The following is a 13,858-nucleotide window of genomic DNA, read 5'->3' on the forward strand; positions in this document are numbered from 1 at the left end:
TTTATAGATGACAGGATATATCCCAGGTAGACTCACATGTGTTTATAGATGACAGGATATATCCCAGGTAGACTCACATGTGTTTATAGATGACAGGATATATCCTAGGTAGACTCACATGTGTTTATAGATGGACAGGATGTATCCTAGGTAGACTCACATGTGTTTATAGATGACAGGATATATCCTAGGTAGACTCACATGTGTTTATAGATGGACAGGATGTATCCTAGGTAGACTCACATGTGTTTATAGATGACAGGATATATCCTAGGTAGACTCACATGTGTTTATAGATGGACAGGATGTATCCTAGGTAGACTCACATGTGTTTATAGATGACAGGATATATCCCAGGTAGACTCACATGTGTTTATAGATGGACAGGATGTATCCTAGGTAGACTCACATGTGTTTATAGATGGACAGGATATATCCCAGGTAGACTCACATGTGTTTATAGATGATCCCAGGTTGACTCACATGTGTGTTTGAAGATTAAACCAGGCCCCCTCAGTGATACAGAGATTGTTTCCATCTTGTAGGTGACCCAGAAGTCGCTGAGGAAGCAGATAGGCGTGGTCCCCCAGGACACAGTGCTGTTCAACAATGACATCAGGTGCGTACAACAGGCCTGTAGTATTTGTAACACAGCTGCTTTAGGTAACAAAGGGACAGTTGGGGACACAGTTTGGGGGGATTTTAGTTAACACATATTGTGGCTACTTTTGGATCATGTAACCCTTTGCTTCTTTCATCTGGAGACACAACCTGGGGCATGATACCTATGGAATATATTATCTCAATTACAGATGTGATATGGTTTGGTTTAGAAATGCATTGAGTCCTGTACCAACCTGAATCTGTGGTGTAGTGGATAGAGCATCTGCCCAGAGATCAGTGGTGATCCCCTGATCGCATCTTACCAAAAGACGTTAAAAGATGGTAATTGTTGTTACCCTTCCTGGCGCTTATCATTAAGCGAATAAAACAAGGAATGGTCGACTTGAAGTCAGTACACTGTGTCTGAGTGGGATTTGGGGGCACGGGTGGCCCAGTCGTCTAAGGCGCCGCGATTCGCTGTGCAGAGTTGCGTCGCTTCGGCATGCCAGAAACCTATGATTGTGGGTTTGAATCCCGGTTTGCCCGAATTATGTTTCTAGGTTTGTCAGCACCATACCCGTGCTCGTGGGTTTCACCAAAGTGGTAAACGTTTGAAACCTGCATCACTTCGGGCTTTCCTCCCACATTAAGCTGACACTCCGCGATATAACTGGAATAATGTTAAAAGCGGCGTTAAACCCAACTCACTCACTCACTGAGTGGCATTTCCATGTTGAACTCTAGCATGGTATCTCAATGGGTCTAACAATAAAACCGGCATTAGTCCGGTCTAGTGCTAGCAAACACACACACATGCATGCACATGCACACAGACATGTATGCACATGCACATGCACACAGACATGTATGCACATCGCTATATAAGTGCAACAACCGTGAAAACGGTCGTCACTTGCATTAACTTGGTGGCGCTATATGTCATTTACAGTATTTCCAAATCATTAATTAAAATTTGTTATGTTTCAGATATAACATCCGGTATGGCAAGGTTGATGCAGCCGACAATGATGTGTATGAAGCTGCTGCCTTCGCTGACATCCACCACAGAATACTGGGTTTCCCTAATGGTGAGTGTACCACTGGGTATAGCAGGACTGTAGTATCTCTCTCACATTAATGTACAGTTGAACCTCGTTGTGTCCAACTCGTGGGGACATGGATAAAAAGTTAGAGTTATCAGGGGTTGGAGACATCAGGGAATGTCATGCTTAATTTAGACACTTAGGTCTCTCAAATGAGTTCGAGACATCTGGGAAAGTGAAACATCCAAGTTCGACACGAGGTTCGACTGTATGTCATTCTGCTGCTGAACCAACTAGCTGGAACTTGAATGTCCTCGGCAAATCAAACCTTTAAGAGTTTCAGATCTCATTTTCAATATGGCCATTCTGGCAGCCATATTGAACTTAGCTGTCTTCTGTGTTCAGGTGTCAATGTTTCCGATCTAATCCTAAATCTGGTCATTGCCCTTAAATCTTCTTGGAACTTTCTCCAGCAATGAAACAGAAACTTCTGGGGGTGTTGACGTTGGTTTGATGTTAAGGACACATGACACTTGTTGAACACACTATTAGTATCACAACTGGTTATGGATAGTTGATGGTTGAGGAATTTTATCAAGTGATAACAGCTGAAATACAGGATTTGTGCACTGATGCAATAGATCGAGTACACTTTGAATTATTATTAGTTTTTGTTGTTTAACGCCGCACTCAGCAATATTCCAGCTATATGGTGGTGGTCTGTAAATAATCGAGTCTGGGCCAGACAATCCCGTGATTGTCATCATGAGTATTGATCCATGCAATTGGGATCGATGACATGCATCAATCATGACAGCGAGCCCAATCCTGTTAGTCGCCTCTTACAACAAGCATAGTCCCCTGTTACGGCAAGCATGGGTTGCTGAAGAACTATTCTACCCCGGATCTTCACAGGTCTTATGCTGTCAGTTGACATACATACTGTTGTTGTACACACTGTTATGATGTTGGCAGGCTATGAGACGGTAGTTGGGGAGCGAGGTCTGAAGCTGAGTGGGGGAGAGAAGCAGAGAGTGGCCATCGCCAGGACCATGCTGAAAGCTCCTGCCATCGTGCTGCTGGATGAGGTACAAGCCAGGCTACCACAAACACAGTGAACCCCACAACATTAGCTACAAGACAGTCAACCCCACGACATTAGTAGCTACAACACAGTCAACCCCATGACATTAGTTACAACACAGTCAACCCCATAACATTAGCTACAACGTGGAACCCCATGACATTAGTAGCTACAACACAGTCAACCCCACGACATTAGCTACAACACAGTGAACCCCAGGACATTAGTAGCTACAACACAGTGAACACCACAACATAAGCTACAACACAGTCAACCCCACGGCATTAGCTACAACACAGTCAACCCCACGGCATTAGCTACAACACAGTGAACACCACGACATTAGCTACAACACAGTGAACACCACGACATTAGCTACAACACAGTGAACACCACGACATTAGTAGCTACAACACAGTCAACCCCATAACATTAGCTACAACACAGTGAACCCCACGGCATTAGTAGCTACAACACAGTCAACCCCACGGCATTAGTAGCTACAACACACTGAACCCCACGACATTAGTAGCTACAACACAGTGAACACCACAACATAAGCTACAACACAGTGAACCCCACGACATTAGTAGCTACAACACAGTGAACCCCACAACATTAGTAGCTACAACAAAGTGAACCCCACGACATTAGCTACAACAGTGGACCCGTTGACGTTAGCTATAACAAAGTGAACTCCATGACATTAGTAGCTACAACACAGTGAACCCCACGACATTAGTAGCTACAACACAGTGAACCCCACAACATTAGTAGCTACAACACAGTGAACACCACAACATAAGATACAACACAGTGAACCCAACGACATTAGCTACTACAGTGGACCCGTTGACATTAGCTATAACATAGTGAACTCCATGACATTAAATTCAAGTCACCCCCATGACCCCCGCTGCAATACAGTGAATCCCATGACACCAGCTACAACACAGTGAACCCATGACATTAGCTACAACACAGTGAAGATCATGACATTAGCTACAACACAGTGAATCCCATGACATAAGCTAGAACACAGTGAAGACCATGACATTAGCCACAACACGGTGAAGACCATGACATTAGCTACAACACAGTAAAGACCATGACATTAGCCACAACACTGTGAAGACCATGACATTAGCTACAACACAGTGAAGATCATGACATTAGCTACAACACAGTGAATCCCATGACATAAGCTACAACACAGTGAAGACCATGACATTAGCCACAACACGGTGAAGACCATGACATTAGCTACAACACAGTAAAGACCATGACATTAGCCACAACACTGTGAAGACCATGACATTAGCTACAACACAGTGAAAATCATGACATTAGCTACAACACAGTGAATCCCATGACATTAGCTACAACACAGTGAAGACCATGACATTAGCCACAACCCAGTGAACCCCATGACATAAGCTACAACAGTGGACCCCATGATATTAGCTACAACACATTGAAGACCATGACATTAGCTACAACAGTGGACCCCATGATATTAGCTACAACACATTGAAGACCATGACATAAGCTACAACAGTGGACCCCATGATATTAGCTACATCACATGCAACCCCTGCTATTCACGTGTGCAGGATAACAGGTGGGACATTGCATGACCTTGATGCTACTCCCCATGTTTGCAGGCTACTTCAGCTCTGGACACGAAGACGGAGCGGAACATCCAAGCATCCCTGGCCCGAGTGAGTGAGAACAAGACCACACTGGTGGTCGCCCATCGACTCTCCACCGTCATCAACGCCAACCAGATCCTCGTGCTGGACGAGGGGGAGATTATCGAGCGGGGAACGTAAGTTGAGAACTTTTATTCTTATGGTAATGCACAGGTCCCCATTTCACAAAGCCTTCTCAGAGTGACAGCTATCATGAGCCTATATTTAAGAAGAGGAGTTAAGATAATAGTAGCCTTACGATAATAGTAGCTGTAAGATCCACTTGTTGAAAGAAACCCAATCTTGAACATTACCCTAGACTCAGAGTGGAATCATCATTAAACTGTATGCTGAACATCATACTTCATATAATCGTCTCAGCCACTGCAAATAGCTCTACAGAGTGGCGTCGGTTGAGCCCGCGAGAAACCTATGATGGTGGGTTCGAATCCTGATACCCCCGATTATGTTTCTAGGTTTGTCAGCACCATACCTGTGCTCTTAGGTTTCACCAAAGTGGTAAACGTTGGAGACCTGCATCACTTCTGGCTTTCCTCCCACATTGAGCTGACACGCTGTGCTATAACTCACTCACTCACTCATGTTAAAGATCCAGTTGGGTTTCCAGGTTAGAATAGGCAGGGTGCAACCATGTCAACCATGCTCCTGGTTAAATCAAGCTGCTTAAGTCAAGCCCTGTACATCACACTATATGCCCCAAGTTTATCGGTTGACAATATATAGAGAATCTCACCCGAGTGTCTTTTGATGTCAAATATATCAACACGAGTTGATAAAAGTGGAAAAGCTCTGAGGCTTGCCGTGGAGTTTTTCCACTGTTATCAACAAGTGCTGATATGTTTGATATCAAAAGGTACTCGGGTGAGACTATATTCATCACCCAACATCATTCTTCTAACTTTTTCAGTATGTAGACAGTAATAAGAAGTGTCTTAAGTGTAAAAAGTACTGCTAACAGCTTCAGTAGCTGAGCCATTAGTGATGTCATTTGATTGTGACATCATAGCTACAATGGTCTGCAAAGCATTGTGATGCAATTGCATTGCAATGACATCTACAGTGTAGATATCTGTTGATCTCACCCGAGCGATATCTCCCGTGGGAGCCAGTTGTGGATAATAAATAATTTTGACCATTATCCTACTTGTTCAACATGTGTTGTCATGGTTACAGGCACGATGAACTTCTGGAGAGTGAAGGTGCCTATTATGAAATGTGGCAGCAACAACTCACCAAAACCGAGGAAGGTGATGAGAATGGTGATGAGAATGGTGCCAGCAACGGCGGTGATGGCAATGGTGACGCCAAAAGCTGAAGGCCAACTGAAAGATCCACACCGGTGTTGTACATCTTGAAGGTCCACAACAGCGGTGTACATCTTGAAGATCCACAGCGGTGTTGAAAATAACTTGAGTTCTCACAGAATGTACATTGTGTATGTGGTTGTTTTTGTATTTGAAATGCAAAAAGCGTTCTTGCCATTACAATTGTGATAGCTTTTAGCTTTTGCCAAATTGTGATGACTGCACATCGACAGAGAGGGCAGATAATGTGGGTGTGTACAGCATGATACAGTGGACCCAGACACTACTAACATTGAGAAATGTACTGCTAGCTTCCACATAAAAACCTTGTGGCATATATACCTGGGTATATTAATTGTACTTGTGGCCAACATGTAAAATGTGCAGTGTTTTTAAAAAAGTATTTAAGCCAAGGCTAAAAAATGATCTGATGGAACAGAAATCCTACACTTCTGAAGTAATAACATTGTTGTTTGATGGCCTGGAAGGGGAGAGTAATAACATTGTTGTTGATGGCCTGAAAGGGGAGAGTAATAACATTGTTGTTGATGGCCTGGAAGGGGAGAGTAATAACATTGTTGTTTGATGGCCTGGAAGGGGAGAGTTTGTCCTCGATCCAAAGATTCCTCGTTAATAGTAAACGGCCTGACTGTCTTGTGTGGTTTCACTGTAGACATCATCTTATGAATAATGAAGTAACCAAAGAAACATCAGTGTTCCTTTTAGATGTGAATGTCCGAATAGCTTCTATTGGCCACATCATTTTTATTCTATGTTTGACTGAATGTTTGGTGACAGATTAACAACAGAAACTTGCAATCAAGTGTGAATAGATTAGTGTTTTTAAATACTTCTTTGGACATGTGGGTCTGTTGTGTTTTTAAATAGTACATCGTCCTGAGGCAGAGGAGTAAGCTGACTATAAATGTCCAGTTTCCAGCCTTGCCGAACTAGGCTGGAATGATGGAGTAATGTTTGGCTGTACAAACGAGTCTATGCATTGTCCAATCTTGTAACAAAATCGTCATCTGGTTCGTAAACTGCCTTGCAGATTTGGGTAGATTGCAGGATTAGTAAAGCATGTATGATTGTACACAATTGTTTATTGATTACAAAACTGTTTATTGCCTGAGAACCAATTATTTTATTTTTTTTAGCCTTAGTATCAACATAAATCTTTTCATGTTCTTATCAAAGTGCTCATGTGGTTCCCAAAGTAAGACCCGTTTTATTACAATATAGATCTTGATTATTGATCAGATCATCTTCACTGGGCGCTGCCATTTTGTTTGAAGCAAGTGATATGACAGGTGGAATCTGATTGGTCGATAGGAGAGGCATAGAAGGGACATAACTTGTAATAGCCAATGATGCTGCTATGATCGAGACCAGAAATTCCAGCGTAGTTCGGCAAGAATGGAAACTGGACTTTTACTTTTACTCTGACCGGTTGATCAGTAAAGAAACCAATAAGACAATGGCCCAAGTTATTTGTTGTTGAATGCAATGTATGATGTTTTCATCATTATTGCTTGTTTATGTCAGGAAGTTTTTGTTTGAACCAGACTGTATACTCAATAGATATTATTAGATTTTATTTGAAATTTTCTTACTTTGAGGGAAATATTTCTCTCTTGATGAAATGATTTTACATCAGTCAGGGAGGTTGAATCAGGAAGTGATTCCCGTCATCTGGATCTTTGCAAGGATTTGATCTGAGGTTTTCTTGACACAGATTTAATGATATCCACACCTACTCCTACCCCTAGCTCTGACACTGAACATACAGTAGCCAGTAGCCTGACCATACAGCAGCCTGACCATACAGTAGCCTGACCATACAGCAGCCAGTAGCCTGACTATACAGTAGCCAGTAGCCTGAACATACAGTAGCCAGTAGCCTGACCATCACTGTCAGACATGAAGCAATGCAGCATGGAAATAGCGGCCTAGCTGGTAGTTTTTCTTTTGGGGGGGGTCGTATTCTTTGAAACCCCCAATCACGCATATCTAGTAATATATTTGGAACTTTGAAGTTCGAAGATCCGATATTTGATAAGAAAAATATCCTAAATAAATTTTCTCTAATCACTACTTATCGTCAATCACTGGCAGGTCTGTGAATCAACAAAGACAGAAATCAAACTTATTTTGTATCATGCAGGAGGTATGGATGACAGTCTTGTTGGATTTTATGATGTTTTATTGGCAAACCAGAACATTTTATCTTACCATTATAGATCAGATTGCTTACACAGGCCTAGAATGCACATTAAGTCAAAGAACATTAAAGTTGTTTTGATCTCTTGTAAAATTAATATCAATTTGTTTTGTAATTTTCAGCTCCTTGTGTTCTGTACATTTCTCAGTGTGATGAAAATCTTATTTTTGTTTGAAAATATGCTGTTAGAGACATGAAGGGGATATCCAAATAGGACAACAGATCTGATGAGGACGCGGATGTGTAATTTGGTAATGAGTGCGTGGATGATGACACTGAAGGATTAGCACATCGTGGTTACCCCTGAAGGTAACTGAGGCTCAGAGTGTGAAAAGTCACCATGGATGCATTCTGAAAAATGCAGACCAATGGGTGTGCATGAGTAATGGGAGACAAAGTAGACAACACGCCATGCTTTTTTAACTTTATGTTTCACGGATTTATTCCAGCTTTTCCACACAAGGAAATAAATTGTTTTATCTGAAAGTCATTCTGCTGTGGAGTTAACACTGCAGCTGTCTTCTTGAATCACTGAGAGTGATGTAGACACGGAGTCTATACATAACATTTTATATTGTATAAGGGTTCTATATTACTGGCGGGAGACAATAAAAATAAATAATTTTGTATTTTATTTATTTCTCTTCCAGCTGCTTTTCTGTTGGGGTAGCAGATCTTATACTGGAATGTGACACGATTACTGTATAATTGAGAATTTGGCCATAAATGTTTTGTCTACTTTGTCATCCATCAACTTTTCTAGAAACAGCCATGATGACATTGAGGCTCAGTGACAGCCATGATAACATCTTACTGCGATAATCCTGCAGGGAAATGTGAATCGTTTTATCTTATGTTCTTTTATCTGAAGATATTAGTCAAGAATATTTAAGCATGTCTTTTGTTAAACCCTGATTTGTTCCTTGTGATATGATTTTAAATTGCCTGGTTTTATATGTCCTGTGTTTCACCATTGTCACATCATGTTCTACATTGTAGGTAAAAAGGAATATATGAAAGAAAACACTGCAGTGAACTAGGCAGATTAGTATGTCGGAAGAGATTGTATGTTATCCCAGAAATCCACACTCATGATCTCATCTTGTGTGTCTTGTCGTGCATTCGTTGTCAACCCAGGAAGATCTGGGTTAGAATCGGTCTTCAGTAACTTTATTATCGTAAGAGGCGAATTACACGATTGTGTGGTCAGGCTCTCTGACTTGGTTGTGTTGCAGTATTGTGTCGACCTATGCTCATGATGTTGTTCACTAGATTATCTGGTCCAGATTTGATTATTTCGAGTGTCATTACATATCTGGAACAATGCTGTTTTAAAAAAACAAAGGAAGAAGCTGACAAACTTTAGATACCAATGGTAAGGAACAAATATCCAAGTTAACCGTTGACATCCAAGTTAACCATTGACATCCAAGTTAACCGTTGACATCCACTGTCAGCCATTGCTACATGCAGGTCGTTCAGGGAAGTTTGGCGTTGTTTACTTGATAACCCTGCACTGCAGGTGGAGTAGATAGGTGGAGGGAACGGGGTAGTTTTATATGGATGTTTGACATGGGTAGAAGGTAGTAGTGGGCATGATGGACACAATGGCATCATGGTTCATAAAGATTGCTGGGAATTTGCTGGAGACAAATGGCATTAGGACATCTTCATGATTTTGTCAACTTTTGATAGGACATTCAATTCTTCTATTTCTCTACCAAACTTGAAAATATATGTGGGACATTTTGGATTGCAATTAATATCGAGGAAACGAATCGATCTGAATGTTCTGAGGTTGAAGGTATCCTTTACTCACACGAGCCAATGTTGTGTACACAATATATATATGTATTTATTCTACAGGCACATGACACAAACATCATATTAAATCATGTTATTATATAATAGAAGCTATTAGAGGGTCTTGATTGGGGGTGTTACAAGTTAGTAGTCGGTCAGATTTTAGGCCATTGGTCCATTATTTGTCTTAGCTTGGTCAGTAAATAAAACACTCAAATAGAGTGAGTGAGTGAGTTTGGTTTTACGACATGGGTACAATGTGTGAAGCCCATTTCTGGTGTCCCTCGCCGTGATATTGCTGGAATATTGCTAAACATGGTGTAAAACCATACTCACTCACTCACTTCCCGACCGCCCCCACTCAAATAGAGGACAAGCTGTTGAATCTAAAATGCAAATCATCTCAATGCGAATGTGGATCGTCAGTATATCTGTAGGGAAACATGGGAACATCTGGTTCTACTTTCATTTCATTATTCACAGTTCATGTTTTGCAAATACCAAACATGTATTGTGTCGTTAGATCTATGTTTATACAACTTTTATGAGATTTTAGCATGATTGCGATAAACGGTAAAAGTTTTAATTTTAGCTTAGCAGTTTTTATGGACATTTTACATATATCTTTTACATTAAAAATTTAACACATCTTATGTTTACTATATTGGTTTTTAAGGTGTTTTTGTCTGGACCCTCATTCATGTAAGTGTCTATTCCTGTACATGTTTGTGTCATGTGACTGAGTTTTATCACTATTATTCCTATTATTAGAAGTTTTATTCCTATTGTCTCATCAACTGCATTCAACACATATAGCAGTACTCTCTCCTGAGGATTCCTATTGCAATGTCATGGCACTGTTCGTGTTGTTGAAATACATGTGTATATCATCAATTGACATCCAAACTGATAAAGTGAAACTCTCCTCCTCTGATAACTCAGGCCAACTTAGACTGATGTTGGTTGTGGTCTGATGCTTACATTCAGACCCGTGAAGAATCCAGGGTAGACTATGTCTTCAGCAACCCATGCTTTCCGTAAAATGTGACTAACGAGATTGGGTGGTCAGGCTCGCTGACTTGGTTGATGTATGTCATTGTATCCCAATTTTGTGGATTGCTGCTCATGATGTCAATCATTGGATTGTCTGGTCCAGACTCGATTATTTACAGACCGCTGTCATATAGCTGGAATATTGCTGAGTGCGGCGTTAAACAACAAACAAACAAACAATCAAACAAGGCTTTCATTTAAACGAGGGTTTATCTCATCAGTCTACATGATGTTCACTGCTGTTGAAACAAAAACTATACCAGTTGTAAAATCATTTATCATAGGGAGGGGTGTGGTTGGGGGATGTGTGATTCTTTGATTTGATACCTATTATTTTTAATTTGGAGTCAAAGACTTTTTGTGGATCGATATGTAGGCTATTAATGTTCATCGATACAGTTTTTGTGTAAAAAGGCTGAATTTAAAGGTATGAAATTTCCATTTGGTACCTCTAAACTGAGCTAATTGACACCACAACACATTTGGACCAGTCAGTATCAAGCATTGTTCAATGTCATTGTACTTTATCTGAAAAGAATAGGAATTTCTTGTTCGGACAACAGTGAGGATTGGAGACTGGAATTTTGATTTAGGAATTTTATTAGTGTTTGAATAACAATAAAATATTTCATGAACACATGCCGCTATAAATGTTGAATGCAGTGTTAATGAAATCGAACTCTTACAATACTTTATGTTGATATGAATATTATGTTATGATGGATATAGTACTGATTTACAGTGTCTGAATAAAAATTCAAACCATCATTAAATTTGTATACAGTATTTTACAGTGTATGTGTATGCAATGAACACAGTAGTGTTTAGCAGTCGCCTGCAGCGTGCAATCTCAAGCCTAATTGATGCAATGGTCATTTATCAAATTTGTTTTATTTACAGATACGTAGAAATAAATGTTTTGCAAGGTTTTATTTTAGCAATAAATTTGTCAAATGTTGTATGACTGATTTCATTTAATTTTAGATATATTTGTGAAAACAAGTAATTTCCCCTACACTCATCTGGTCAGTGAAAGATTGGGGACACATGTCTCTGTGCATGGTACCCGACAGAGCGGATTGTTGCTCATAATATCAATCACTGGACTGTGGATCGATGCTCACAATATTGATCACTGAACTGTGGATCGATGCTCACAATATTGATCACTGAACCGTGGTTAATGCTCCCAATATTCACGACTGAACTGTGGATCGATGCTCCCAATACTGATCACTGAACTGTGGATCGATGCTCCCAATATTGATCACTGAACTGTGGATCGATGCTCCCAATATTGATCACTGAACTGTGGATCGATGCTCCCAATATTGATCACTGAACTGTGGATCGATGCTCACAATATCGATCACTGAACTGTGGATCGATGCTCACAATATCGATCACTGAACTGTGGATCGATGCTCACAATATCGATCACTGAACTGTGGATCGATGCTCACAATATTGATCACTGAACTGTGGATCGATGCTCACAATATTGATCACTGAACTGTGGATCGATGCTCACAATATTGATCACTGAACCGTGGAATCATGCTCACAATATTGATCACTGAACCGTGGAATCATGCTCACAATATTGATCACTGAACTGTGGAATCATGCTCACAATATTGATCACTGAACTGTGGATCTTTGCTGACAAATTCAATCACTGTACTGTGGATCGTTGCTCACAATATCGATCATTGAAATGTGGATGGTTGCTCACAATATCGATCACTGAACAGTTGATTGTTGCTCACAATATCGATCAGTGATCTTTCCTGTCCAGGCTTGATTATTGAGAGGCTGCTGCCATATAGCTGGACTATTGCTGAGTCTGGCTTAAACAGCACAGATTACACATTGGGACTGACAGCAGCATCATGTACTTGTTAAGTGTACAACGTGACTGTGAGTGAGTTAAAGTCACATCAGCAGTATTTCAGCCATATTGTGACTAGAGTGAGTGAGTTTTTTATTTTACGCCTCTTTTAGCAATATTCCAGCAATATCACGGCGGGGGGCACCAGGAATGGGCTTCACACATTGTACCCATGTCGGGAATCGAACCCAGTTCTTCGGCGTGACGAGCGAACGCTTTAACCACTAGGCTACCCGACCACCCTATTGTGACTAGAGCATATATTACGTTCATATCAACACATACAGAAGCCAGGCAACATAGGGTAGTAAAACAACCAGCAACACAACCAGCAACACAACCAGCAACACATAACACACTAACGTAGAACAGGTTGGTGAATACTAACGTTTCATTATCAAAAACAACAAAATATTAATGGGGGCTATAGATCACCAGCAACCAAAGTTCACCATACCAGGGACTAGGGACATACAGTACAAATTTACAAATTACACCATCCCTTCAGCTACTGAAGAGTATTCAAAGTGTAGGTGGCAAGTAAAATTGCTAAGACTTCTGCCTGTATCCCCCTCCAGAAGTTATATTTGTGTATTTTTATTATATGTAAATGTTGGAAGGGGAAATGAAGTCGGGGCGGGCTGAAGTCTTACCACCAGAAGTGTGGCCTCTAGGTGTAGGCTACATTCAAACTCCCACCACTACATGGCCAGGGCTAATCAATAACATCATCAAAATACCTACAAATATGGAAATCTGCTTAGGATAATTGTACAGTAAAACTAATTCTCCCACATGTGGGTAATAGTATCACAGCAGTGCTACTTTAAATACATATACAGATCTGAACATTGCACCATGTAGGGATATCCTACAATGTGCATATCCCATTGAACCTCGGGTAATATTTCAGCACATGAAGTACCAAGTTCAAGTCAAGAGATGGTGGAACTACAAGGCCTTAATTCATGTAAGGTGGGGTACTTTGGATAAGATTATTCAAACTTAGTCAAAGGTCAAGGTCAGACTCTTTTATAAAAAAAAAATGGTTTTTTTTGTTTGTTGTTTTTTCGTCGCACTCAGCAATATTCCAGCCATATGACTGCGGTATGTATATAATCAAGTCTGGATCGGACAATCCACT

General features: G+C 40.6%; 1 protein-coding gene across 2 annotated transcripts in view; it reads left to right on the top strand.

The window, feature by feature from the left end:
* Positions 1-10,878, top strand: part of LOC124121821 (ATP-binding cassette sub-family B member 6-like) — a 40,577-nt gene extending 29,699 nt beyond the window's left edge. For both annotated transcript variants that reach the window (XM_048391313.1, XM_048391310.1), the window contains exons 16-20: positions 546-619; positions 1,591-1,691; positions 2,622-2,734; positions 4,395-4,558; positions 5,616-10,878. In XM_048391313.1, coding sequence (XP_048247270.1) covers positions 546-619; positions 1,591-1,691; positions 2,622-2,734; positions 4,395-4,558; positions 5,616-5,757 — 594 coding nt within the window. In that variant the 3' untranslated portion in view covers positions 5,758-10,878. The remainder of the gene's footprint in view (positions 1-545; positions 620-1,590; positions 1,692-2,621; positions 2,735-4,394; positions 4,559-5,615) is intronic.
* The last annotated feature ends 2,980 nt before the right edge of the window (positions 10,879-13,858 follow it).

The sequence above is a fragment of the Haliotis rufescens genome, unplaced genomic scaffold (genome assembly GCF_023055435.1).
Source record: "Haliotis rufescens isolate VD_foot unplaced genomic scaffold, xgHalRufe1.0.p SCAF_10, whole genome shotgun sequence".
NCBI classification, from domain to species: domain Eukaryota; kingdom Metazoa; phylum Mollusca; class Gastropoda; order Lepetellida; family Haliotidae; genus Haliotis; species Haliotis rufescens.